This window comes from Anarhichas minor, unplaced genomic scaffold (assembly GCF_050575085.1).
Source record: "Anarhichas minor isolate MPS153535 unplaced genomic scaffold, ASM5057508v1 ptg000027l, whole genome shotgun sequence".
Classification (NCBI taxonomy): Eukaryota; Metazoa; Chordata; class Actinopteri; order Perciformes; family Anarhichadidae; genus Anarhichas; species Anarhichas minor.
In genome coordinates this window covers 24,240,001-24,266,044 of record NW_027466473.1, presented here as the reverse complement: position 1 = coordinate 24,266,044, position 26,044 = coordinate 24,240,001, and the positions used below count along the sequence as shown (strand labels likewise).

General features: G+C 41.4%; 3 protein-coding genes across 3 annotated transcripts in view; 1 reads left to right on the top strand and 2 right to left on the bottom strand.

The window, feature by feature from the left end:
• Positions 1–4,129: 4,129 nt before the first annotated feature.
• serpinf1 (serpin peptidase inhibitor, clade F (alpha-2 antiplasmin, pigment epithelium derived factor), member 1) lies at positions 4,130–8,207 on the bottom strand. The gene is made up of 7 exons (XM_076102759.1): positions 8,148–8,207; positions 7,861–8,056; positions 6,966–7,121; positions 6,090–6,290; positions 5,822–5,961; positions 5,480–5,690; positions 4,130–4,377 (listed from the first exon to the last, which is right to left on the bottom strand). Exons 1-7 carry the CDS (start codon positions 8,205–8,207, stop codon positions 4,130–4,132), a joined length of 1,212 nt encoding a protein of 403 aa, XP_075958874.1.
• Positions 8,208–10,801: 2,594 nt separating this feature from the next.
• serpinf2a (serpin peptidase inhibitor, clade F (alpha-2 antiplasmin, pigment epithelium derived factor), member 2a) lies at positions 10,802–15,456 on the bottom strand. The gene is made up of 8 exons (XM_076101515.1): positions 15,391–15,456; positions 15,086–15,296; positions 14,391–14,534; positions 14,237–14,279; positions 12,939–13,084; positions 12,435–12,577; positions 11,785–11,989; positions 10,802–11,274 (listed from the first exon to the last, which is right to left on the bottom strand). The coding sequence occupies exons 1-8, from the start codon at positions 15,454–15,456 to the stop codon at positions 10,802–10,804; spliced, it is 1,431 nt and encodes a 476-aa protein (XP_075957630.1).
• Positions 15,457–19,883: 4,427 nt separating this feature from the next.
• The window catches only part of slc13a5a (solute carrier family 13 member 5a), a 14,574-nt gene continuing 8,413 nt past the window's right edge, over positions 19,884–26,044 (top strand). Inside the window, exons 1-5 of the mRNA XM_076102090.1 lie at positions 19,884–19,997; positions 22,594–22,722; positions 23,300–23,436; positions 24,684–24,916; positions 25,789–25,929. Of these exons, the coding sequence (XP_075958205.1) occupies positions 19,884–19,997; positions 22,594–22,722; positions 23,300–23,436; positions 24,684–24,916; positions 25,789–25,929 (754 nt within the window). The remainder of the gene's footprint in view (positions 19,998–22,593; positions 22,723–23,299; positions 23,437–24,683; positions 24,917–25,788; positions 25,930–26,044) is intronic.

The window sequence follows — 26,044 nt, the reverse complement described above, 5'->3', positions numbered from 1 at the left end:
GTAAACTAAACTGTGTCTCTTACCAATATTTCATTGTGTAACTTTTTATCTGCTGTTTTCCTGTAAAGAACTGTGAAACATGTTTTTATGACTCAACGGAAAATAAATGAGGTGAGATTCGACTTTGTGTTTATTTAATGTTTTCAGTTTAAACATGTAATATTAAACGTTAAAAAAATGTGGATGTTGACACTACAGGTGTAATGGGGGCGGGGACTGCTTCGTAACTTTGTTAACTGCTATATAAAGAATTGTTTTATATAGAGAGAAAGAGAGCAGGTGTAGCCAATCAGAGAGCAGGATTTACTCTACGACCATATCGTTCATTCTTTTAAAATAATCTGTATATTTTATAGTGATGTTATTCTGCAAGAATATGTTGTTCTAATTTATTCCTTAATTCATTTTGTTAATAAATGTATTTATACATATTTATACATACACAAAAAGAGCACAAATAAGTCTCTCTGTCCGTTTGGGTTGTTTGAGTTTTTTATGTTTCAAAGACATAAAAAGTTTGAAGATATAATTTGTATATTTAAAGTGAAAATAGCTGCAGAGGTTGAACTGGGATGAAGAACTGGTCTTGCTGAGTGTTTGTCTCCCTCTTGTGAACACTGAGGTGTGTTTGCATTCAAAAAACTGAGCAGCATTAAACACATAAATATACTCTATTATAAATAATATATAGCATACATCACGTACAGTGGTGGGATGTAACTCCAGTACTTTAGTATAAATGTAAGTATTTTCTACTTCTCCTCCACTTCATCTCAGAGGTAGCTGTTGTACTTTCTACAAGATTTTTACAAACAAAGCATAAGTTTATACAATTTGAACAATTCGTCCAATGACAGAAAATTGGTGGAAAACCCTTTTGATAATAATGTCTCAACATTTCATGGTTCCTTCTTCTTAAGTGTGAAGATTTGCAGCTGGTCTTTTTAATTAATTTGATATACTTTCAATAGCTAATGCTAGTGACATGTTAGCAACCTGCGGTAGTTAGCTAAGGAACTTGCTAACATAATACGGGATGGCTTTCTGATTTATCGTGTGTTTTCTTACAAAAGTTCAGCAACACGTGTCAATTTCCTATCGTTACATGAATACAGTCTTTTCAAAATAAACTTCCGTCTTCACAAGAAAAATAAATTGGTTATGTTTATGAAAAGATGGTGAAATACTTAGTTAGGTTTAGAAAAGATCCTGGTTTGCGTTAAAATAACTGTGGCACTTATTAGCGGTGGTTACACTTCCTGCTTCATGATTACGTGGATTACATACGAAGTGTTTCCGTGAGTATACATGTTATAGGTATAGCTACGACTGCTGGATGAGAACAGCCTGCACAACTTACAGAAATATATCCATCATAAAACTGACATTTGCACCAAATATTTGTTGAATAGATAACGTCAGACATACGGAGAGTCAGGATCCTCAATGTTCTTCCGTAACTTATTGTAACCTGTGTCTTCACTTTTTGGGTTTGGCAGCTTATAAAAACTAAGTTCTGGTTCTTGATCATGTTGGTAGTTCATCCCACCACATAGCAGATTATCTTCTGTTGTTTATTAGCAGATGAAAGTGTTTTAGAACGTGTACCTTTATTATTAATAATAATAATAATAATAATAATAATAATACATTTTATTTATAGAGCGCTTTTCAGAGTACTCAAAGACACTTTACATTAAAATCATCATATATAAAAGCAACACACTAAAAACATAAAATACACAATATCGGTCACACATTAAAAGCAGTTTTGAACAGGTGGGCTTTGATTTGGGATTTGAAAGTGGAAAGGTCAGTGCAGTCTGGGATGTGTTTGGGGAGAGAGTTCCAGAGGGAGGGGGCAGATATGGAGAAGGCTCTGTCCATGTCCGGTGCTTGGTCCTGAGTGGAAGAGACAGGAGGCATCAGAGGAGCGGAGCCGACGGGATGGAGTGTGGTGGTGAAGCAGGTCGGTGAGGTAGGAGGGGGCCTGATTATGGAGGGCTTTATGAGTGAGGAGAAGGATTTTGTATAGGATCCGTTGTGGGACGGGGAGCCAGTGGAGGTTCTGGAGAACAGGGGTGATGTGGTCACGGGGGCGGGTGTGGGTGAGCAGGCGAGCAGCAGAGTTCTGGATGTACTGGAGTTTATTCAAATAAAGGATCTGAATACTTCCTCCACGACTGAGTAAAAGCATTACAGTCGACATAAAGAAGATTTATGTTCGTATTTTTTCTAAGTCGGAGATTCCAACTCTTCGTCTCTTTGCGTCAGCTCACTTTCTTCTGGGCAGCGTTTCAGAAACCTCAGGAATCTTCTGACTGTGTGGAAAATCACAACCACATGTGTTCACCAAACACACACACACACACACACACACACACACACACACACACACACACTTCTTTGACGTACATAAACATTAATCCCAGAGTCTTGGTCATAATTCTAGTTTGCTTAATTGATCATTTTCTTGTTTTGAGTTCAGGATTTATTCGAGAAGCTTGTCCTATTTTGTGAAGAAGAAGATTGTATTTGTATTCAGTAAGTATTAAACATCTCTTTGGCTTCAGTGTCGACCTGCAAAACAAACATTGTTCCAAAGAATCCTCTGCAGAAAGTGTTTTGGGGAATGTGGGAGAAGAGTCACGTGATGAGTTTCACATGTGGAGAAACGATCAGACTGAACTGAGCAGCTGAAAGCGTTTACAGAAAACTCTGTTGTTGTTTATTTTTAGATTTTTGGACAGATTTAATGGGTTTATTATTTCTATATTTGGGATCATTCTGGATGAAGGTTTTTATCTGTTTAATAATTTTGTGCTTTTCCTTCAGGTGTATCTGGTCTGATTGGTAGTTCCTCTCAATTACAGTTTAAAGTAAATCAAAAGAAGTCATTTTGATTCTGTACTGAAACATTTTCACTACTGACACAAAACTTCAGCTCGTCTTCTTCAGGAGTTACGTAACAAAGCATCAGTGTATGTAATAGTGTATGAAAAATAAAGTGTTCTTGCAGCCCCTGCTGGCTGCAGAGTTTATTACACTATAATATTTGACTCATTGTGTGTTCTGATGAATAAAACCATTTGTTAAACAAAAGATTTCACATTTATACAGCATGATTCAGCAAGACGTTAAATAACTTCTTCCAATCGTCTATTCTTCACTCTGTACAAGCAGAAACTCTCCTGACATCCGCCTCCTTCACATGTACTATGTGACACTATGTTTGGCATTTGCACAAAGTTATGACTCTGAAAACAACTCCTGTCCTGCAGAGTTCATGAAGGTTCCTCTAAGACAATCTGGGACAGAATGAAAAAGATAAAATGAAACTAAAAAACTAAAGTTTGCGCGGAGGATTATAAAATTAAGGAATAGACCCAACCAACCGGAGACAGTGTTTCGTTTCATTGTCGTTTATTTCTTTTTACACAAATGACAGTATTTGATTTCTTTAACAAAAAGCAATCCTTTGGCGAGCTCAGAGTTTTGTCGGTGTGTTTAAGTATCCTGATCACGCATGTTTCATTGTGAAAAGAAAAAAAAGAATAATCAAATATACTCGCAAATATCTGCCACCAGAAATGCAAAGCAAACACCTGAAATCCCTCCTAGGACCTGCTAAGAGTGTGTGTGTGTGTGTGTGTGTGTGTGTGTGTGTGTGTGTGTGCGTGTGTGTGAGTACGTGTATATTTAGCATTGTGAGGACCAAGCTTTAGATCTTCAGAGTGAGGACTTCTTTGGAAAGTGAGGACATTTTGACCGGACTTCACTTCAAAGGCTTGAGGATTCAGACTAATTAGGTTTAGATTACGGTTAGGGTAATGTATTAATGAGTGTCTTCACAAAGACAGAAGTACAGGTATGCGGGAGCATACTTGTACATCTATCATTGTGAGGACCAGGTTTTAGACAGTTAGAGTGAGGACATTTTGGTAGGTCCTCACTTCAGACGCCTGTTTGGAGGTTCAGATTTGATTTTAAGGTTCAGGTTTGAATTAGGTTAAATTCAGGGTTCGGGTTCGGGTCAGACATTAATTTGTGATGTTTAAGGGACTAGAGAATGCATTATATCAATGAGTGTCCTCACAAAGATAGAAGTACAGTTGTGTGTGTGTGTATGTTATATCGTCAGGTCCTTGGGGTTGACCACCCTGCCGATGAAGAGCAGCGCCCCTGACGCTTCGTCACGGATCAGGTAGAGGAAGGGCCGGTCCACTCGGTAGGACAGGTGAGTCGCTGAGGCGGCGTCGGGGTAAAGGTTCCCCTCGGGCGCCGTCTCCATGGCGACCTTGTGATTGACGCTGCCGAGCATCATGCGCTGATTCGAGATCTTCTCCAGGTCTGTGTTCGCTAGCCATTCAGAGAGACCTACAGGGGGGGGGGATAGAAATGGGGAAGAGGAGGATGAGGAGGAAGAGGACAGGATAGAGGAACAATAGTAGGAGGCGAAGAAAAAGGAAGATTAGGAAGGAAAAAGAATGAGAAGGGTGAAGAGGTGGAAGGCGAGGAGGAAGACGATGAAAAGAATAGAAGGAGGAAGATGAGTAATGGAGGAAAAACGGGTGAAGGAAATTTGGCGAGAAAAGATGTAGAAAGAGTTAAAAAATATTATCCATTGGTAGACAATCAATGACATCACTTCCTGTCATATAAAGCCATCACAGTGAACAAGTGTTGCATCATTTGTTACCCCATTTGCAGATGATATTTAACTTTATTTTAAAGCTGCAGCGATAATTCCATCAGCTAAAAATTAATCAGCATCTCTTTTAATAAGTGATTATTTGTTTCAGGTAATTTTTCAAGCAAATGCCAAATATGTTATACACTATATATGTTGCTTTTCTTTGTTTTACATTTGTAAATTTAATATTTTTGAGGATTGGACGAAAATAAGACATTTGAAGAAGGAAGGAAAAACTGCAACAAGCACTTTTTTCAGTATTTGTTTGTCATAAAACAGACCAAACAACTAAAAAATATATCGGAGAAATAATTGCCAGATTAACTGATAATGAAACTAATTGTTGGTTGCATCCCTATTTCCTTTTTCTATTTAACAATGCTCCTCATTCGAGTCGACTTAAGTTAAAAGATCAGATATTTTTCTTATAGTCAACAAATCCTACGTGCAAATTCAAAACACGTTCCGTTTCTCAATACTGTCTGACTTCCAGTCTGAGTTTCTCAGCTCCGAGCCCTTTGGTTCCTACTGAAGACTTAACTCTTTAAAAACACATACACATAAGTTGTCTCTTAAAACTGCTGGTCACTGTAGTTTTTATCAAACAAACAGAAGGAAATAGTGCATTTGTTGGGGACTATTTTCAGCAACCAGACTGTAAATGTAGAAATCTTACTAGAATATAAACAGATACAAACACGAAACATAATATATTTGTGCAACTTGTTCTCTATTTGTATTTGTTGTAAATCCCCATAAAAGGCTGAGTGTCAGACTTGGACTCACCCAGGTCGCTGAGCAGCGGCAGCAGGTCTGTGGAGTAGCTGAGCCTCAGGATGGGCAGAGAGAGGGACACCTGGGCCGGGTGGAGCGTCATGGAGAGGTCCTGGACAAACTCGGCGGTCAGACTCTCCTCCAGCAGGGTCGTGTTGGAGGTCACGTCATCGGGTAGGAAGACGAACATGCTGACGTCGTTCTGCATCTGGATCTGAGCGATCTGGAGAAAAAAAATGTTCAGGAGTCTTCTCAGAAAGTGGGGCCGACGTACTTCTTGGTTAACAAAGTTTAAACCAATCTTAGTACATTTCCATGCAGTTTAAAGGTCACTTCCAAGTAAAAAATACTCACTGTGCAGCTCAAATCTGGGTCAACACCCATCTTCACAGGGTAGTTGTCCTGTTGCATCATTGGAATGCGGACAGGTGCCCCGCCGTCCACCTGGAAGTTCTCCATTGCTCCACTCTGACCGAACCGAGTCTCCCACTTCCCTGTTTACAGAGAGAAAACTGTGTTCATGCATCCTCATCTGGAACCTAAACATTCGAACAAATCCACTAGCTAGCGCAGCTTTTATTTGTTGTTTGACAGTCAGAGGATTTGGTGACATTTGACCTACCTTTGAAGTAGGCGGCGCTCACAGTGTTCACTCCAGAGTTTTGGGGGAGGGGCTTGTCCAAGAGGCGCTGTACCTTCCTGCCGGTCTCCCGAGATACCCAGTCATTGATTTCTTTCACATCTTTGTTCCCTCCTAGCAGTGCCTTAGGACGAACTCCATACTGCTGCTCCACCAGCGCAAAGAAGTCCTGCTTCAGACGTCCTGAAAACAGACGGTTTAAAGTTCAGACCTTCACAAATTAACATTCTTATCAAGAAAAAAAAGGTTGATTTTGCAGGTGAGGGAAAATAATGAGTCAATAAAGATTAATTTGACTGAAGATTGTATTTTCTCTAAGACATAGTGGAGCAAAACTTTTGTGTGAAAAAGATTAATAATATCATAAACATTGAATTAAAATGTTGATCTTTTTTTAAATGGACCCCAGGAACGGGGACACAAACAAACTAATTAAAGTTTAAATTTGTCAGTCATCATGATTTCTTTTCTGATGTTGAAATTTGTCATTACATACTTTAGGGAATATTGGAGAAAAATCATATATTAAAGGATACAGCTCATATATTAAGCATTCACACCAACAACCTTTCAGTTATGTAGAACAAACACACCGACCCAAATCAGGTTTTTCTGAGCTGGAGCAGCTCTCACGCAGACAACATCAGAACATTCAGCACAATTATGAGAATAAACATCAATCTGGCCAAATCTGGCCCTCCAACAAAAATATTTGGCTCTCTGACAAAAGCTGAACATTTCTATTTTGTAGTTTGCATAAAAACGTTCCCATGATTCTTCATGAATCGGCTGTAGATAAAGTAAATGTGAGAATGTTCTTTCGGTTTGAAAAGAAGTCAACCCCCTGCATGAACTCACGTCGTGCCATGTAGATGCGTGCGGCAGTGCTCAGGCCTTTTCCAGGCATCTTGACGGAGACCAGCAGGTCTTTGAGGGTGTTGTGGAGCTGAGGGTCCTGCAGGGTGTGGTATCTCAGAGCCCTGAACAGCTGCCTTTGAGCATGCTCAGATCCTCCTGGGAGACAGACATTATGTGAGATGATATATTCTGGAAAGATTCAGGCATATTGTCTTCCATGGCAACCTTTTCTGTCTGTTTCCTGTCTCAGACTCAGACTGAGGAATCGGGTCTAATGTGTAAATATTACTGTTAAATAATGAATGTTACTATTTAAGCCGCAAGAATTTTGGCCACTTAAGAGGTTACAACATGTGGAAAAACTTCCTCTGGCATTATTTTGTTGCAAAAGTGTTATGGCTAACATATTAGCACATCCAGCAGACATTATCAACATTATCATCCCATGATTATGAGCTTATTTAAAGAATGTTTTGACTTAGAATCTCCAAACCCCATGTGAAGATGTTAGTTACCAGATATATTTACCCATACCTGTCCCCATTAGTGTTCCTGCACCTTTCTGCAGGTACTCCTCTCGGTGCAGTACTCTAACCTTCAATATGTGTTTAAGAGAAACAGCTTTTTAAGGTTAAATACTGCCTTTAGGCGTCCAGTTTAGCTGGATAAATGTTGCTAGCTATCAGGCACAGAAGTGGAATGTCCAGTTATTATAAAAATAAATGATTAACTTGGTTTCTGTCAACGAACAGATCATGTGACACCTGTGACGACCTGATGACGGTGCAAATAAAACTTAATTTTGACCAGTTTGGCTGACGAGCCCGTACACACCGTGACGGTCAAAGCCAAAGCACCAGTTTGGTTTTAGTTTGTTGTGTGTTTGTGTCGTCACCCATGGAGAGCTGCGTCAGTGCCGCAGACACACTGATGGGGGCCAGGAAGACGTTGGTCGCGGCCTCTCGGCTCGCCAGAGCGCGGAACAGGTTGTAGCCGAAGTCTGAGGTGGCGGCGCCCATCTTAGTCGCCGGCGTGGTGAAGAGCTCCACATGTTCTTCTTCTCCGCCCGGCTCCTCGCCTCCCGTGTCCGACTGGAAGAGATCAACAAAGCTGCTTTTTACTGAGCCAAAAGAACAACACCCTGTAGCGTATAAAACATGATGACGGGTGTAAATGTGGTACCTGAGCCTGACAGACGCTCAGGACGACTCCAAACACCAGCAGGAAAGTGGTTTGCTTCATCCTGGAAGATGAAACACACACATGAAGACATGTTGATGAAGAGTTTTCATATATGTCCCACCAGTGATGGAGTAACAACTGCTAATTCTTAAGTTCAGTGAGGGAATTGCTGGTACGACACCTGAGTTGTATCTGAGAAACTATCTTTTGCACGGCGAAAGCAACGATGTGAATAGACCCAAATTTGAGTTTTAAATATTTCAACTTTGGGGTTTTGGACCTTCAAGTTGTCAGAAACATTCCGGTTATTTAAAAGATCAAAATCTAATTTGTATCTTATGCAGCGATCGGACCCGTTAAACTATGTGGACTTGATGCAACATGTAGCACACACAAGATTCAACTTCTATCATTTAAAGTGTGTTGCTTCTCCTCATCTTGAAGAGTTTAAAGTGTGAACAGGCCCCATGGAGTCCTGCAGAGTCCTGCAGAGTCCTGCAGCAGCCTGAAGACGAACAGCTGACGCGGCAGAAACATATTTTCTTGCAGGAACTCGTCTCTGAAACTCACAGGAATGTTTCCTCATTGGCTGCTCCTCAACTTTTCTGAAATCACTTCTGTGGAAAATGATTCCACAGAAGTGCAGAAATGTTCTTGGCACAAAAGTCTTTACGACCTCAAATAACCTGCAGACAAACCCAGAACTCCGGCTGCACCTTTATGACTTCAACCTAATAATAAGAAAGAAGACGATTCCAGATAACTAACGTCACATAATTCATAATCTATTATAAGACACTAAAAACAGAATATATTGAGAGAATCGTGTAGAATCGGAAGTGTTATATAAGGTTCAGTTTGTTTGCACAGCTGAGATGGAAAAGCTGAAGCGAACTGGAGAAAGAAACATCTTCAATATAATAAATATATATATTTATATATTTATCATGAAGGACTGGAGCTGCGTTTTCTTCTTTATGTATAAAATGTTGAATTCATCAAACATTTATTTCTGCTTCATTTCGGACTCTTTTCCTGCAGCATTCCGTCATCATGCACCACTTCATTATTTTTCTCTTATCGGCGCGAGGAGAGCAAACTGCTGTCGTGACGTCAGAAAGTGAAAAGTTGTGCGTAAAAAGCGCATAAAATGAGCGACAAAGCGCACTCACCTCTCCTCGGCTCCCGGACAGTTCCTCGTCGTTGAGAGTCTCTCTCGCTGCAAATGAGACGGTACTTTTGCCGCGGACACGCGCACTGGTTCTTCACCCGCAGCGGCGCGCGTCCCCGCTGCTGCCAACAGAGCGCCGGTGCCACGCACCACAGACTGAAGCTGCTCATGCGCTCTTGTTCTGAACTGACCGTCATGATGCTCGTGATCATCTTTAATCCCACGTTGCAGTATTTAGATTGATCATGTATTCATTTATAATCCCAGGTGTTTTATAACTTTAAATTAAAGTAAAATTAAAAAAACATCCTGCTGGTTCAGGACCTACAGACCTCAAGAACCCCTGGAACCTCTTCAGAACTCCCTGGAACCACAAGAACCCAAAACAACTCCTTGAACGTTCTAAAGGATTCTTGGTGCTCTTAGAACCTCAGAAACCAGCCGGGAAAGAACCTGCACATCTGGAGAGAAGCAAAGCTGGTTTCCTCTTCTCCAAGTGAATCACTGAAAGGGTTAACTTCCTGCAGACAAATCCAACGCACAAAAAACACGTGTTGTGTCGTTATTTTTTACGTGACTGAATATCAAATTAAAACCATTTCAGATGAAACATTATGATGTTAAAAAATGACTTTTAACATCATAATACTAATAGTTGATGTAAATAATCTTCTTTGTATAAAACAGTTTTGTGTTTCTGTGTGTGTGTGTGTGTGTGTGTGTGTGTGTGTGTGTGCAGCGTCTGTCCTGTAATACATTGCGAGGCCTAAAATGTTTATTATTCACATCATTTAAACGTTGCATTTTAAGATTTTTATCACATCAGAAACCTGACAAATTTGACGAATCATATTTTCAAATCGTTGACTGTTTCATCTAAAACTCAACACTAATCACTATATTTGCAGTGTATTTGTGTTTTTTCAACAAATTCCTTTTGAGCGACACCAAGCCGAGCTGTTCATCCTCTGCAGCACAGAAAACAATTTAAATTTATAAATACGCTTCTTCGCTTTCTTGCAGACGAGAGAATTGACGCCATTTTCATCTGTTTGGCAAATATGAAGCTTCTTCCATCAGACGTATTAGTCAATAGTGTAAATATCACCTCTGATAAACTTTATATTTTTATTTTTATTTAATCTTTAAAAAAGAAAGTTTTATCTTATCTTATCAGAAAGTTAGCATAGCTTAGCATAAGCTTAGTTTAGCATAAGCTAACGGGCTTATGTGAGCTTTAGAGGTGCTGATAGGATTGTGTTACCTTTAGATAGAGCAAGGCTAGCGATTTCCCTCTGTCTTTATGCTAAGCTAAGCTAACCGTCTCCTGGCTGTAGCTTCACATTGATCTGAGAGACGTGGCGTCAAAGTTCTCATCTCGATCTCAAGCATATTTTCCAAAAATGTCCAAATTATTTGTGAAGATGTAAAGCTTCAGGCAGCTGCAGAGTCGTCTGGTAGGGAGCAGGTTTTCTTCTCCTTGTTACTCTGTCTTCCCGTCCAGTCCGTTCATGTTCTGCAGCGGCTGCCTCCCGCCATCGGGGGCGCCACACGACTGCACGCCGCCACCCTCCACCGCCTCTGTCTCACTGCATGACCTGTGGCCGTGCTCGCTGTCTATGTCTCTTTTCCCGACATCGTCCATCAGAGGCTGGTCGCTCATGGTGCCGTTGCGGCCGGGGTCGTCGTTGAGCATGGGGTCGTCGTCGGGGGCGGGGTTTGTGACCACGCCCATGAATAATGGTGTCATGGAGGCGTCATCGACGAGGGCGAAGAAGAAGGGGGAGTTGATGGAAAACAGGGAGATGGAACGCGTGGAGGTCACAACTGTGGTGGCGGACGCTTCCACGCCTTCCTCGCTGAGTTCTATGGTGCTGGCGTGGCGGACGCCTGTCACCTTAAGAGGCCGGTCGGAAATCCCAGAAAGGTCCGGACCCGAAAACAGAGATCCGAGGCCTGATGGAAAGAACCGGAGAAAGAGAAAGTGTGTTCAGGCATCAGCATACCACACAGATACAGAACACATTCAGGTCGGATAATGAGTCCAGATATCTATGTTACTTCTTCCAGACGTTCCCTTCAGTCTTATGACGCAGACTGGTATCATCCAGCGTTCGTAACTATACCTACGAAAAAAGAATGCACTGCAATTCGTAGATATCCCACGGAATGTTTTCGTATGTTATCCATGTAATCATGAACGAGGAAGTACAAAAACCAAAAAAAACACAGGCAGGAACCTGCCTGTTAAACCTAACTGAGTAGTCTTGTTGCTTAAACCGAGCAACTGAGTTTCCTATGAAGACAGAAGTTTATTTTGAAAAGACTGTATACATATAACGAGCGGAAATTGACACGTGTTGCAGGTATTTGTAGAAAAACGCATGAAAAATGGGGAGCAACTTTTTGTCGGATATCATACGAACCGTTGTACGAGGATACGTTGTGTGAAGCTGATATTCTCACCCATGTTGGTCAGCGCCTCCTCGAGCTCCTGGCGGTACTGTAGCTTCACCTTGGGTAAGTTGACCTGCATAGTTTTCTCCTGAGGTAAACGTCTGTAAAGGTCCGAGATGTTCAGTTTGGGGAGCACAGATGACACGTTTCCTCTGCCGGGCAACGGCATGACGATTAAGAAGCTGGTGTTTCCCTTGAAAGGAAAACTGGCAACCTGGATGAGAGAGAAGGACTTTCTTTTGAAAAGTTCTTCAAAGCTTCAAGTGTTAAAGCTGCATTCTCTCTAGTGTCCAGCAGGGGGCGACTCCTCTGGTTGTATAGAAGTCTATGAGAAGATGACTCTACTTCTCTCTTGATTTATTACCTCAGTAAACATTGTAAACATGAGTTTATGGTCTCAATCTCTCAGTCTCATTTAGACACTTTTTTAAGACACGTGAAAGCTTCTAAATTCACCAGAGGGGTGTTTACTGAGCTGCTTTATATCAGAGATCTAAACGTTCAAATCTCCACAGACCTTACAGACATTTAACCAAAAACATATTCAGAAAACGAATTGGCTTCCAGATGGGAAAAATTTCTGAATTCTCTGCAGCTCTCTATTACAATGGACAGTATCGGCACCATCACTGACGGAACCATGATTGCCGGTACGTTACCTGAGCTTCTAGTTCTGGATCGTCCAGCAGGCGTAGAGGGTACTGAGCAGACTTCATCATGTCCACCGAGACGGAGTTCTGGTTGTCCAGGTAGAATATTCCTTTAGAGGTCACCAGGGGGTCAAAACGTGTCTGCCATTCACCTGACAAACACAAGAAGGAACCATTCCGGGTCAATCAGTTTTTTGACAACCTGAATTCATTAGACACCTGGCTCTGACTTTGCATTTTAAGAACTTAAGTAATACTTCATGATGAGCATTGGAGCCACCATCAAGGGTGTCTGGGCTAGTGGTATTAGGGTGGCATGTAAAACATGATCTCTAATATACGATGCAGCAATTTGCACCCCCTTTGAATATCAGAGTTTGGACACCCTAGTATTTTAATGGCAAACCACATAACCACAATGTCCACGTGAATGCAGAATTTGTGTCAGGAGATTAGTCTTCACTTTAACCACAAACATTACCACACTGAGTGGCCTTTGGTGGATTGGTTTACCTTTGAAGTACACGGCGTTCGCGAGCATGAGCACCACGTCATGTGGAATACTTTCCAGGAAGTTGGGGACGTGACCATTGGTGGCGTTCTCCACCCATTGGTTGACCTCCTTCACAGAGACCAGAGGGACCGGAGATGATTGGTACCTGAAGAGAAAACAAACATTGTTCATATCGGTTGTTTTAACTTCCGCAGCAAATATGAGACATTCAGACAACAGGACCGAAAGAAATGATTAATAGAAATGTAAGAAAAGGGTTCATTATTACTGTTTACATCTGTAAACTCACAATATCTTAAGAAAACATGCTCCAGTATCTCACAGTGAGATAGATTCTGGTCACATTGTGGCTGTTGGTTCTTCACCCTCTTCTCCTTTCTCCTCCAGCTTCGGTAACTTAATCAATTTCTATCGTTCAGGCCATTCCCAACATGACCAGCAGCCGTCACTAGAGAGCTTTCCAGCCCGAGGATCATGTGACCACCTTCCCACAGCTGTTCCCCATTAGCTCCCCAGTATATGAAGCTCTCGTTCAACGATCTTTACCGCTTGTTTGGCCAGTTTCCTGCTCTAACACTTATGTCTGCGTCTCTAGTTCCCAACTTTTTGCTAACCACTTCACTGAGTAAAGACTGTTTTTAGTCCTCAATCTCTGTCTCAGTTGTCTGAAACTTTGTGCTGAACCATCATTAATTGAGACCAAAGACTATATATAAGTGGACGTAGTCATCATGATGTCACCCGTTGGTGTGTGGACTGCCGTTTTCAAGCCTTGAGTTCGGCCATTTCGCTGTCGCTATCTTGGCTTTTTTGCAACCAGTAAACAGGAAGTGACCATATCTGGACTGAGGAGGAGTGACGTAGAGACGCCGTATACGTCTCTGGTAGAGACCTGTCAATCACTGTGTAGCCCCGCCCTAAAGCATCCCCTGCTTTATGGTCTGTTTGACTCTAAATGGACCATAATGTACTAAATGAACATCATGCTGTATTGAAGAAGACTTGAAACTAGAGATTGAGACCTTAAACTCATGTTTACAATGTTTACTGAGGTAATAAATCAAGAGAGAAGTAGAGTCATTTTCTCATAGACTTCTATACAACCAGAGGAGTCGCCCCCTGGTGGACACTAGAGAGAATGCAGCTTTAACACATGAAGCTCTGACTTCACTTTTCAGAACCGGAGGTTGGCGCCTGCTGGAGACATGCAAACTTCTTCTGTCTCAGTGAATCTCAAATGTGTGCAGTGTGTCTCTTAATGATAAGTAAGTTGCATTCATTGTGTAGTGATTGATACCTGGCCAGAGAGTCCTCAACGAAAGACAACTTTACTTCAAATCCTGTGAGATGAAAGAAAGAAGACAGAGAAAACGTTTAGAGGTGGATAAGACAAGAGGTACATCAATCGTCATTAATACACCGTCTCCAGTTCGACCCTCATCACCACACACCTGGCCTCAGGTACGTGCGCGCTGCCACCTCCAACGATGTGTTGCTGAAATGATGCAGAAGGCTTCCCAGTATGTGATGGTAACACGGCAGATTGAGAGCATGAAGGCTCTCCAGCAGCAGCTTCTCCGTCTCATTGCGAGCACCTGAGAGAAAAACATTCATTCTTAACAACCTGTTTCTAAAGATCCTCAAACTGTCTGCAAAGCCCCACAGAGCTGAAGGCAAACAGTGACTTTGTCTGAGGCAGTGTTCCCCACAGTTTCACAGTGAAACTGGTTCACTGGTCAAAAAACGTCATAACTCTATCTGAGCTTGAATTTGATCAAATATTAAAGCAATGAAATATGCACGTATCTTACAACACAGGATTTCTTTGTGCTAGCTGTACCACCACTGTACAAGAGGGCGCGTTAACAAGTTAGCATGCTAGTATAGCATTAATCTGAAAGGATTTTGGTCTCTATTTTAGGCCTTATAATATTAAGTGGTGGACAAAAGGACATTTTGACCTGTTGGCCGTTATGGATTAAATCTTTAGCCTTTGTTTCAAGTGAGTCTCTTTGTCTGGTCTCAGTCTGATTAGAGAAACACAAACGACAGCTTGTTTGGAACCGATACACGAATGGAAAAGTATTTTGTCCTACCGAACTGGACCAAAATGACGTTAATATAATGAAACTAAACATAGACTGACCTAAGGTGAGCTGAGCGAGGGCCAAGGCCAGGCTGAGAGGTGATAGGACGACGTTTGGCTGCTGTGGACCAACCGGAAGCTTCTCCAGGAGCCGTAAACCCAGTCGCTCAACGGCGCCCCCTATCGCCCTGTGGTCCTCGGGGCTGAACACCCGCCCTCCTCCACAGCCGCGAACCTCTTCCTCCGTCTCCTCTTCAACATCAGGAGTGAACTCCTCCTGAAGACAGGAGGACAGACGGGGTTCAGGATAAACAGCAGATTAACATTTCCCGTGTAGTGCTAAAACAAAAGGTAGTTTACGAGACTGAGGTTCTTCTTACAGTTAGTCCCAGACGGCAGAGACAAAGCAACAAAAGAAGACACAGCTTCATTTCCAAACAACCAGCCTGAAAAACACAAAGAGACATCATCAGCCACGAGGAGGGCAGTTTTATAGCATCTATGAATTATTATATATGATCACCATAACACAGATTTATTAGATCTCTTTTTCCACAACATGGAACCAAAGAGCCAATCACACAAGATGTATTGAATTTGCAGAAAACATAAAAACATGTACTAATGACCACCTGAACAGAAAATACTCTGACAATCATGATGTAGACATGAGGTATTTCCCAACTGGAGAGTTTTGGGGATTCAGTGATGAAGTCGTCCAAATTCAGTCCAACTGTCCAACTGTCAGGCCACATTCCTGCTCTAAAGTTATCTGATTAAAGTTACTACAAGGAACTTTTATTTCGTGTTGATTTTTGCAAAATCAGTAGTGTCTCTGAGCACCAGAGTCTCTTTAGAAAACCTCTCATTTTACTGCAGCAGGGTCTGATAGTCTGCCCCTCTCAGTCCTGGTTCTGGTTCTGGAGTCTGAGCTGAAGGAGTTTCTGGTGAACCTGCATGAGTTCATCTGGTTTCACCAGAATTAGACAAACTTCTCTCTGATGGTCTCGTTTATTGATGCACTCTGTATCGGCCGATAACCGAAGGTACTGTTATCGGTATGTCGCTTTTTAAAAATATTATATTATTTGCTGTAAATATAACGGACACCAAGTAGGAAACTTTCAGGCGACCTCCCTGCAGCAATAATGGCACCTAATTTAGTTTTTTAGTGAAATGAGGAGGCTTCAGATAACTCTTCATTTCAACTTCACCAATCAATCGTCCTTAATCTATCGCTGCGTTTTCAAAGCAACCAACAGAAACAAGTAGAAACAGCGTGTCGCTCACGGCCAGTTAACACACAGTGTCATGGACATAGCATGTTAGCATGTATGTTAGCATTTATCTCAAGGTTCAGCTGAGTTTAGAGGTTTCCTGTCATGAACTGTGATCGGTAATGTTGTCCTGTTTGGTGGTGCTAGTCTGGGGATCAACTTTTCCTCTGGGGACAATGAACGTCATGGCAATAAATCCAGTCGTTGCCACTATATTGAAATGTTTGATTAACGGACTGACGCCGTCATCCTTAGAGCTACGCTGCAATGAGTAAAAGCCGTCAGGAATACTGACATTGTTTTTCATTGCAGTGGTTTCTCTCAGTGGATCCGTCCCGTAGCTTTAGAGTCACTGGAGGTTGCAGATACGGCGGCTGTGTTTACCAGCAGACTGAAGGTTACTGTTTCAGAACCTTTTTTGGCTGAGCTGCAATACACTAAATACACAGAACAGAGAATACACTGAACTACATGAACTTTATGACTCTACCAACACTGCATACAAGATAAGGCTCAGCTACGCAATCTGGATTCGTGGATCTATAGAGCAGCATCTTCTCTTCAAGACTATATTTTCTGTAAACGATAAATTATCTTTAGTGCTGAAACCGATCGGCAGATACATTTTCTCTCCAGACGCCGATTGATAACGCGGTCACAAAAGGCCTTTGATGAATTCAAAGATGTCTGAACTCACCTGGCTTGTGTCTGATGTGAGGCAGACGATGAGAAACCAAAGATGAGAAGATTCAAATAAGAGTAGAGGCCGATGTGTTCAACCTGCTCCGGGCTACGCGGCGTAGTGGCTGGACTCAACAACTGCCGCCCACCTGTTAGCCGGTTAATGATCAACCCCGACTGATCGTGGCTGTTATGTCTTTACAGAATGTAAAAACGAAGAGACACAGTGATGTAAGACTCTTCAACAGAAACGCTGCTTTCAGCAATTAAGATGTTGAATGTTGGTGAATGCATCTTTGAGTACTAGATACGATCAAATGAACTCAACTTGACTTACTAACTAAATAACGAGGACAAAATAAATTAAGCTAAACTAAACATGATTAAACTAATCTAAACTAAACAACAATGAACGACACAACATCATATGTTAAAGCCAAAGAAACTGGTTTAGTCTACCTCAGTTTAGTTTGATTAGTTTAATGTAGTCTAAACTAAACTAATCAAACTAAACTCAGCTAATCTAAATGAGACTAAATGAATCTAAACTAAACAACAAGAGTAGAATAAACCCAACTAAACTAGTCTAAGCTAATCAAAACTCAACAAGAGAGCTAAACTATAACCCAGTTAACTAAACTAAACAGCAGTGTGTTTCAGATTGAAGCTGCTTGGTGCTCTGACTCGTCCTCCCGTTTCCTGCCCTCGTGGCGCTCTACACATACATTCAGCACAGCGAGTGGGCGGGTATTTGTTCTGTTGTGACCGTTTGGTTCCAGCTTTACGCCCCCACAATGCAGCTCTGTAACAAACAGGAACCCCCCCCCCCCCCCCCCCCCCCCCCCCCCGTTTAACTGGATCCACCACAGAACCCCGACTCACTGAGACCTACTGGGAATCATGTCAGTGTCATTTAAAGATACGTTTATTCACCAGGGTGATGTTCAAATAAACACGACGACACACGTTCAACATACTGTGCACATAGAAATGTAATACCAAGGAATTCACCATTTTGACTCTACAAACGTTTACATTTGAAGTTACAAAATCTTTTATTTGGGGATAAAAGTTCCACTTTCTCAAACAGTGAGTCAGAGAAACAACTCTCAGTTATTACAGCTTTAGGTTTGAACCACGTGTCTTTCTTCACTTTGTCGATTCTGTTGCTTTTCACTTCAGCGTCGTTCTGTCACGTGTCTTCATGTCTTCACTCATAACTTGATTGTTTTTTTTCTAAACGTCTAAAAGGCTGAAAGTTAAGCAGCTGATTAAAAGTGTCTCGTTCACAGAGATGTAGATTGATGAGATCACATGCGCGGTGCTGTTGTGTCCACTGGGAGACGGCAGAGGACAAACTGAAGAACTGCATTCAAACTGAAGGATCAACTACAGAAACACGCGCTTTGACTCTCAGCATCAAATGAATGAAGCTTCATTAAAGATCAGCTGGACTCTTCTCTCTGATGAGTTCAATACAAACTAGAATATATCGTGAAGATGTTGAGCTCAGAGAACATGCTGCCGAGGAACAAACACAATGAAGTCAATAATACAAAGAAAGTTTGTTAATAAAGCAGATTACTGGAACAAAAACAATTCAAAGCGCTTTAACATACAAAGCTTTAAAATCAGTAAAATATAGCAAATCTAACAGATTTAAGAAGTAAAATAATATCTTTAAATGAATAGTTTAAAGAAAGATGTAATAACATGATTATAAACACCTTGAATCTACCGTTACTATTAATACTTTATATATTTCTCTGCTCGTAATTTACAACTCTGAAAAATAGCGAAACAAATTCAACTTTTTGTAAAAGTGTATTTATTATTTATTTGTAGAATTGTTTCCACTTTACTTCACATGTTTCTTTCCTGCTTCTTTTCTACCTATGTCATGAGATTCTATTTGATTATACGTGTACTATGTACTGTACATTTGTCATGCATAGTATATATTAATATTTTTGGCCCAAAATTGTCACTTGGAAAGAATACAATTGTATCTTTTATTATCTTTTGTAATGTAGTGTGTTATAGATAATATGGGGCTCGTTGTGATTCAGACGCTTCATGTTGATATTTCTTTTATCTGAAATATTAACAGCTGTCGTTCTGAACCTTCTGTGTCTCTGAGGAGCTTTGAGAGAGAAACATTCAGAGAGAAGAAGAGGAAAGATGAGGAGAAGAAGAATCAAGAGACACAATGAGAAAATGAAGTTCATCTTTCTTTAATTTACTTTAAGTTCACCAGAATTGAATCTTCTCTCGTTAACGTTCTGACCAAGAAAAGAGAGAAATGAGGAAAACAACAGAAATAACAAAGTGCAGACGACTGAAACAGGTCGTCGATTGGACCTCATTCTATTGATCTCTTTATTCAGTCTATTATCTTCTTCATTTGTTATTATACAACTCTAAAGCATGTGATTGTGCTCCTCCTGCTGTGACGGTGGAGTTTGAGGTAACGAGTTATTGTCTTCGTAGATATTTGCTGCTTCAGAACAAACTTCAGCTGATTTGTTGAATTTGTGCAGGAAGATAAAAAGTGACGTAAACAGGAGGTCTGATTTCCTCTTCTGTGTTTACTCTGAGAGTGAGACTTTAGATAAAGTCTGCAGGGGCACAGTGTGTGTGTGTGTGTGTGTGTGTGTGTGTGTGTGTGTGTGTGTGTGTGTGTGTGTGTGTGTGTGTGTGTGGTAACTCACATAGAGTTAATATTTAGTGTTGAAAGTGAAATGCATCACAAATGAGAGAGCAGCCGACAGAGTGTGAGCAGTGAAGAGAAGAGTCTCGTTGGTACATTTGTTCCCTGACAGTCATTCAGATTTAACCGTCATCATCATCATCATCATCATCATCATCATCATCATCATCATCATCATCATCATCATCACATGTCGGTTCTTCCTCTGCTGGTGAAAATGTTGCGGCAGGTCTGGAGGTTGAGGGGCGTCCTCGTCCTCGTCTGCAGCCCGATCATCCTGCTGCCGCTCGCCATCAGCACCACGGTGAGACCAGTTCACTGACCAGTTCACTAACAAGTTTACTAACCAGTTTATTAACCAGGTCACTGACTAGTTTACTGACCGGTTTATTAACCAGGTCACTGACCAGAAATCACCTCTTCAATTGAAGTTACACAAACCTCTTTCCTGTAAACTGAGCAGTGTATTACTGACTAAACTAACCAGTTAATCACAAATATTTAATGACTTCATATATTCTATAATAATACATCATTTACTAGTTGATTATATTCGTTTTTTAATAATCTGAATCTGTTTTAAAGTTATGGAGTAAAAAGTACAACATTTAACTCTGAGATGTAGTAGAACGTAGCAGATAATACTCAAGCAAAGTACAAGTAACTCAAACTTTCCAATTGAAGACGGTCTCACCAGTTGAATTGACCAGTTTGATGAGTGATAACTCATTTAAACTGGTCAGACTAACAGCTGTTCAGAGCTTCTGCTTACTGGTTTCCCTCCAGTTGTTGTTTGGATATATTAACAGTTATGTTCACAACTTTCTGTCACTGATTGACAAACAGATTCCAGTGTTGAAAAGTTCTCTGTCACAAGTTTCAACATGTTTTCACTTCCTGACACGTCGTCTCCGCATAATAATTAGCTTTGAGCTGTGTTTTCTTGTTTCTTGAGCTGAGTGACCATAGAGCTGAGGGAACATAGAGCTGAGGGAACATAGAGCTGAGTGACCATAGAGCTCAGGGAACATAGAGCTGAGGGAACATAGAGCTGAGGGAACATAGAGCTGAGTGACCATAGAGCTGAGGGAACATAGAGCTGAGGGAACATAGAGCTGAGTGAACATAGAGCTGAGTGACCATAGAGCTGAGGGAACATAGAGCTGATTGACCATAGAGCTGAGGGAACATAGAGCTGAGTGACCATAGAGCTGAGGGAAAATAGAGCTGAGGGAACATAAAGCTGAGGGAACATAGAGCTGAGTGACCATAGAGCTGAGGGAACATATAACTGAGGGAACATAGAGCTGATTGACCATAGAGCTGAGGGAACATATAACTGAGGGAACATAGAGCTGAGGAAACATAAAGCTGAGGGAACATAGAGCTGAGTGACCATAGAGCTGAGGGAACATAGAGCTGAGGGAACATAGAGCCGAGTGAACATAGAGCTGATTGACCATAGAGCTGAGGGAACATAGAGCTGAGGGAACATAGAGCTGAGTGACCATAGAGCTGAGGGAACATAGAGCTGAGTGAACATAGATCTGAGTGACCATCGAGCTGAGGGAACATAGAGCTGAGGGAACATAGAGCTGAGGGAACATAGAGCTGAGGGAACATAGAGCTGAGGGAACATAGAGCTGAGTGACCATAGAGCTGAGGGAACATAAAGCTGAGGGAACATAGAGCTGAGTGACCATAGAGTTGAGGGAACATAAAGCTGAGGGAACATAGAGCTGAGGGAACATAGAGCTGAGGGAACATAGAGCTGAGGGAACATAGAGCTGAGGGAACATAGAGCTGAGGGAACATAGAGCTGAGGGAACATAGAGCTGAGTGACCATAGAGCTGAGGGAACATAAAGCTGAGGGAACATAGAGCTGAGGGAACATAAAGCTGAGGGAACATAGAGCTGAGGGAACATGAGGGAAAATAAGCCGTTTTCTTCGGTAAGGACGGCTTGGCTGAAAATAATAAAATAATTATAGATTGCTGTACATATATAATAATATAATCACCTAATCGTGGTGATTGTATGATGATAATATTTAATTTAAAATTAGGGCTACTAAAACTCCCCCTAAGTGAACAATGGGAATGCATTGGGAGGTTTCTACGTGAATGAAAGTTAAGATAAACAGACTGTGTTTGGACAGAGCGGCTCCCGTCATCAGCTCAGCATGTTTTAAATCGTCCCGACACACAAGTGGATGTTTCAGGTCTCAAGGTTGTAAAGTTTTGAGAACTTTAAACTCGTCGTCTTCACACCTGGATTCTGGAGTCCAGCAGGTGAATGAACATCAAGTGTCAGGTGAGCTCAGAGTTCACAGCATGAGTCTGTATCCACACGTTTTCCTCTTTCTGCAAAAACAGCTTTTGTTTTTGCAGTTTTGTATGTCACATAACGAGGTTATGGTGGTTTGTTTTCAGAGTCTTTATCTTTTCAAACATCCAGACTGGCAAAACCCCGTTATACTTTAAAATCCTCTTAAAGTTTCTCTCATCACATTAAGGTGGAATCGTCATTAAATCAGAAGCTTTAAGGTGTAAAACAACTGAATTTAATGCTCTAAATGTTACTTTGATCTCATTCTGCAGGATTAAAGCGTTTAATAACTTAATTTAAGGTTTATTTATTTAGGCGGTCAAAGTATTGGAAACTTGAGGTCTTAAAGTTTGAGATTGTTGTGTGTAATCAAAGAGTTTTATTTGGATGGTTATCTGGAAATTTGTTTAAATTTTGCACTAAATTCAGATGGAAGCGTGGCTATTGTGATTTGTTATGGTTCTTAGAAGAAGTATTAACCTGACATGTTTTTCTGTGTGTGTGTGTGTGTGTGTGTGTGTGTGTGTGTGTGTGTGTGTTTGTGCGTGCGTGCGTGCGTGTGTGTGTGCAGGAGGCCGCCTGTGCTTACGTCATCCTCCTCATGGCGGTGTATTGGTGCACTGAGGTTTTGCCGCTGGCGGTGACGGCGCTGCTGCCGACCATCCTGTTCCCCGTCCTCGGCATCATGGAGTCCAAAGACGTAAGACTGGACCCACACACACACACACACACACACGCAAACATTTTTTAAAAGGTGCTAAATTATTAATTGATTAATATAAAGTTCGAGTTATTGGAGGTTAAAGAGACGACTGCCTCAATCAGAGATCAAATTAGAATTGTTTGTTACAAACAAATATGGTCACTTCTGCTCATTGGTTGCAAAAGAATGAAGTGTCGTATTTTACACACTGCATACAACCAACTGAGAGATTGTCTGTTGTTCTCTGTCTATGGACCCTACGTTCTGTAGAGCCTTCTCCCAGACAACATCAGGATTTTTAGGTATACAAACATTACTGGATATAGTTGAGGATGATAAAACAAACTTTAGTTAATTTGGATATTATGAAAAATGTAAAATTGTGAGATCAGAATCTCATTTCGTGACATTTCTCAAGTCAGTGTTGACTAAACCGAGGACATGAACATCGGTCTCCTGGGTGAAAGTCTTGTGTTTGTTTTACACATCAAACCTTAACTTCCACTCTTCTTTACACTGCGTCAGAGTGTCTAATGATGACATGATGGGTTCAGTATTGTCTGTTGTTGTTCAGGTGTGTATGCAGTACCTGAAGGACACCAACATGCTGTTTGTAGGGGGGCTGATGGTGGCCGTCGCCGTGGAGCACTGGAACCTCCACAAACGCATCGCTCTGCGAGCTCTGCTGCTAGTCGGAGTCCGACCTGCCCTGTGAGTGCCCTGATCTCCTACACTGTACCATCAATGTTTAAGTTACTAATAATACGAGTTCAAAATGAAAGTATTAAAAGACGCAAGTAAAACTTGGAGAAACACGTTCTCTATCTTTTACCACTGGCGCCAGAGAAAAGTTCAAGTTGTTCAAATCAAAAGGATCTATTTCATCTTCGGACTCTCAAATCTTCCATTAAGCATAAAAGTACTTTGCTTTAAATGAGTTTTGAAATGAAAATGCATGCTGACATTGTTAAATGTTTATCGTTGAGGAATGGTAATTTAATTAATGCTGACAGGAATTATAGTTTTAATAGGGATTCTGTCATGAATTAAGTGTTTGACAAATGTAAATTCGTATCTAAAGAGATTTGCTAGATGAAAAATCAGTAGATCACTGAAGTCATTAGGGTTCGTCCTCATGAAACTATGAACGTCTGCACCAAATTTTAATGGCGATCTATCTGATAGCTTTGGAGATATTTTAACTTAAGACTGAAGTGTTGGAAGTTTCCTGTCTCAGTGATCCTTTCCTAACATCTGTAACCACAGACTGTGTATAAGAAGTTGACATAGATGCCGTGATGACGTTCTGCATTTAGGCCGTCGCCATCTTGTTTTTTTTTTCAACCAGAAGTGACACAAGAGGGAGGAGCTAAGTACAACCCAATGTTGAATAAAACATTTTAGGACCAAAATGTTACTATTAACTTCCATGAAGTGAAAACACACAACAGGGTTAAAGTCGCCGTAGTAGAGACCTGAGGTAGCCCCGCCCCTAAAGCATCCCCTGCTTTATGGTCTGTTTGACTCTAAATGGACCATAATGTACTAAATGAACATCATGCTGTATTGAAGAAGACTTGAAACTAGAGATTGAGACCATAAACTCATGTTTACAATGTTTACTGAGGTAATAAATCAAGAGAGAAGTAGAGTCATTTTCTCATAGACTTCTATACAACCAGAGGAGTCGCCCCCTGGTGGACACTAGAGAGAATGCAGCTTTAACACACTTCAGAACTAAAGGTTTCCACCTGACTAAGTGAATCTTCTTAGTGCTAAATTCCCTTCCAGTTTCCCCAGCCTTGTGTCAATGTTCATTGGTCGTACTGGTTAAAAAATGTACCGTGACAATCCTCTGGTTCCGTTTCTTTTGGTTCCGTCCTCTGGTTGCACTTGTTGATGAGGATTGTTGAAGCGTCGTCACATTTTTGAAAATCTCCTCTTTCTTCGTCTTCCAGGTTGATGCTGGGGTTCATGGGAGTGACAGCCTTTCTGTCCATGTGGATCAGCAACACGGCCACCACCGCCATGATGGTTCCAATTGTCCAGGCTGTCCTGGAACAGCTCCACGACAACATAGACCCTGAACCCTCCTCCAAGACCCAGAGAGGGAGTGTCGACCTAGACCAGGAACATAAGGAGAAAACCAGCAGCGTTCTGCAAACTGCTGGTGCGAACATCCTGGATAACGGTATGATTGATCCACTATGCTGCCTACTGAGATCCTGTTTTAGAAGAAACCAGCCTAGTATCCCAAAGAAAGTGGATGAATCTGTTTGTAGGGGATGACAGTAAGGGTTAGGAGGTTGGTGAAAGGCCATGCACTGTTTTCAGATTGTAATGCAGGAGATGGGAGCTCACGTTCTTTCGCAGACCTGCAATAATGTTTACCTTTTTACAACTACAACATTTGCCAAACCTTTACCATACCATAGTTTCCATGTGCAGATATAGTGCGGCACAAGGATCTTTAAAAACTTTGCCATAAAAACATTGTGAGTGGGTTTCACAGAATCGTCCAACGTCGTTGTTCTTGTCTGGTGATTGGGTCAATGGAGGCCCAGTGACCTTCACAATGCATCACTAAAAATGGACAACCAAGCTGGGAACCTTACACTTAACTCCAATACTGCAGTCGAAATCATCTAAGCACAAGTCCAAACCCAAGTGTTTGACTCCCAGTCACCACAAGTCCTGCTGTAGTCGAATTTTAAGGTATGCTGAAAACAAACAACTCTGTATGAAGTGTGGTATACCTTTAGTTTGAGGATTGGACAAAAACGTTGACCTCGTGATGGCGCCGGAAGAAAAGTCTAAGATATTACAATTCATCCTGAAGGAAAACATGACTGTAGGAACCATCCGGTAGTAGGTGAGACTTTTTACTCTGAACTACAAAATGTATGGAACAAAAGGTCAGAGGCTCACCAACCTTTGTTGGGTTCATCTGCTTGATATCAATATGTTTGTACATCCAATAGTGTGTTCAGATATGTCGGTCTGGACCAAAGTGGTGGACTGGCAGACTAACATTGCCATGCATTCTGCCATGTTTCCTCACAGGTGTGAATGGGGAAACCTTCACACAAAGTAACTCAGAGAAATCCAGCAACACGTCCTCTGAGGCTCAGATGGACAGACAGGAGATCGTCAAACCGACACCACAAGACAAACCTCCATCAGACAGCACCAACAGTGGACCTGGTAAGTCCACAGAGGAGATTCACTCTGGTACAGAACTCTATCACCTACAGATTGATTTTCTTTCTTCCAAAGAGTCATCGGTTTTCAGTTAATTTCAATTAAATATGAAGATCAG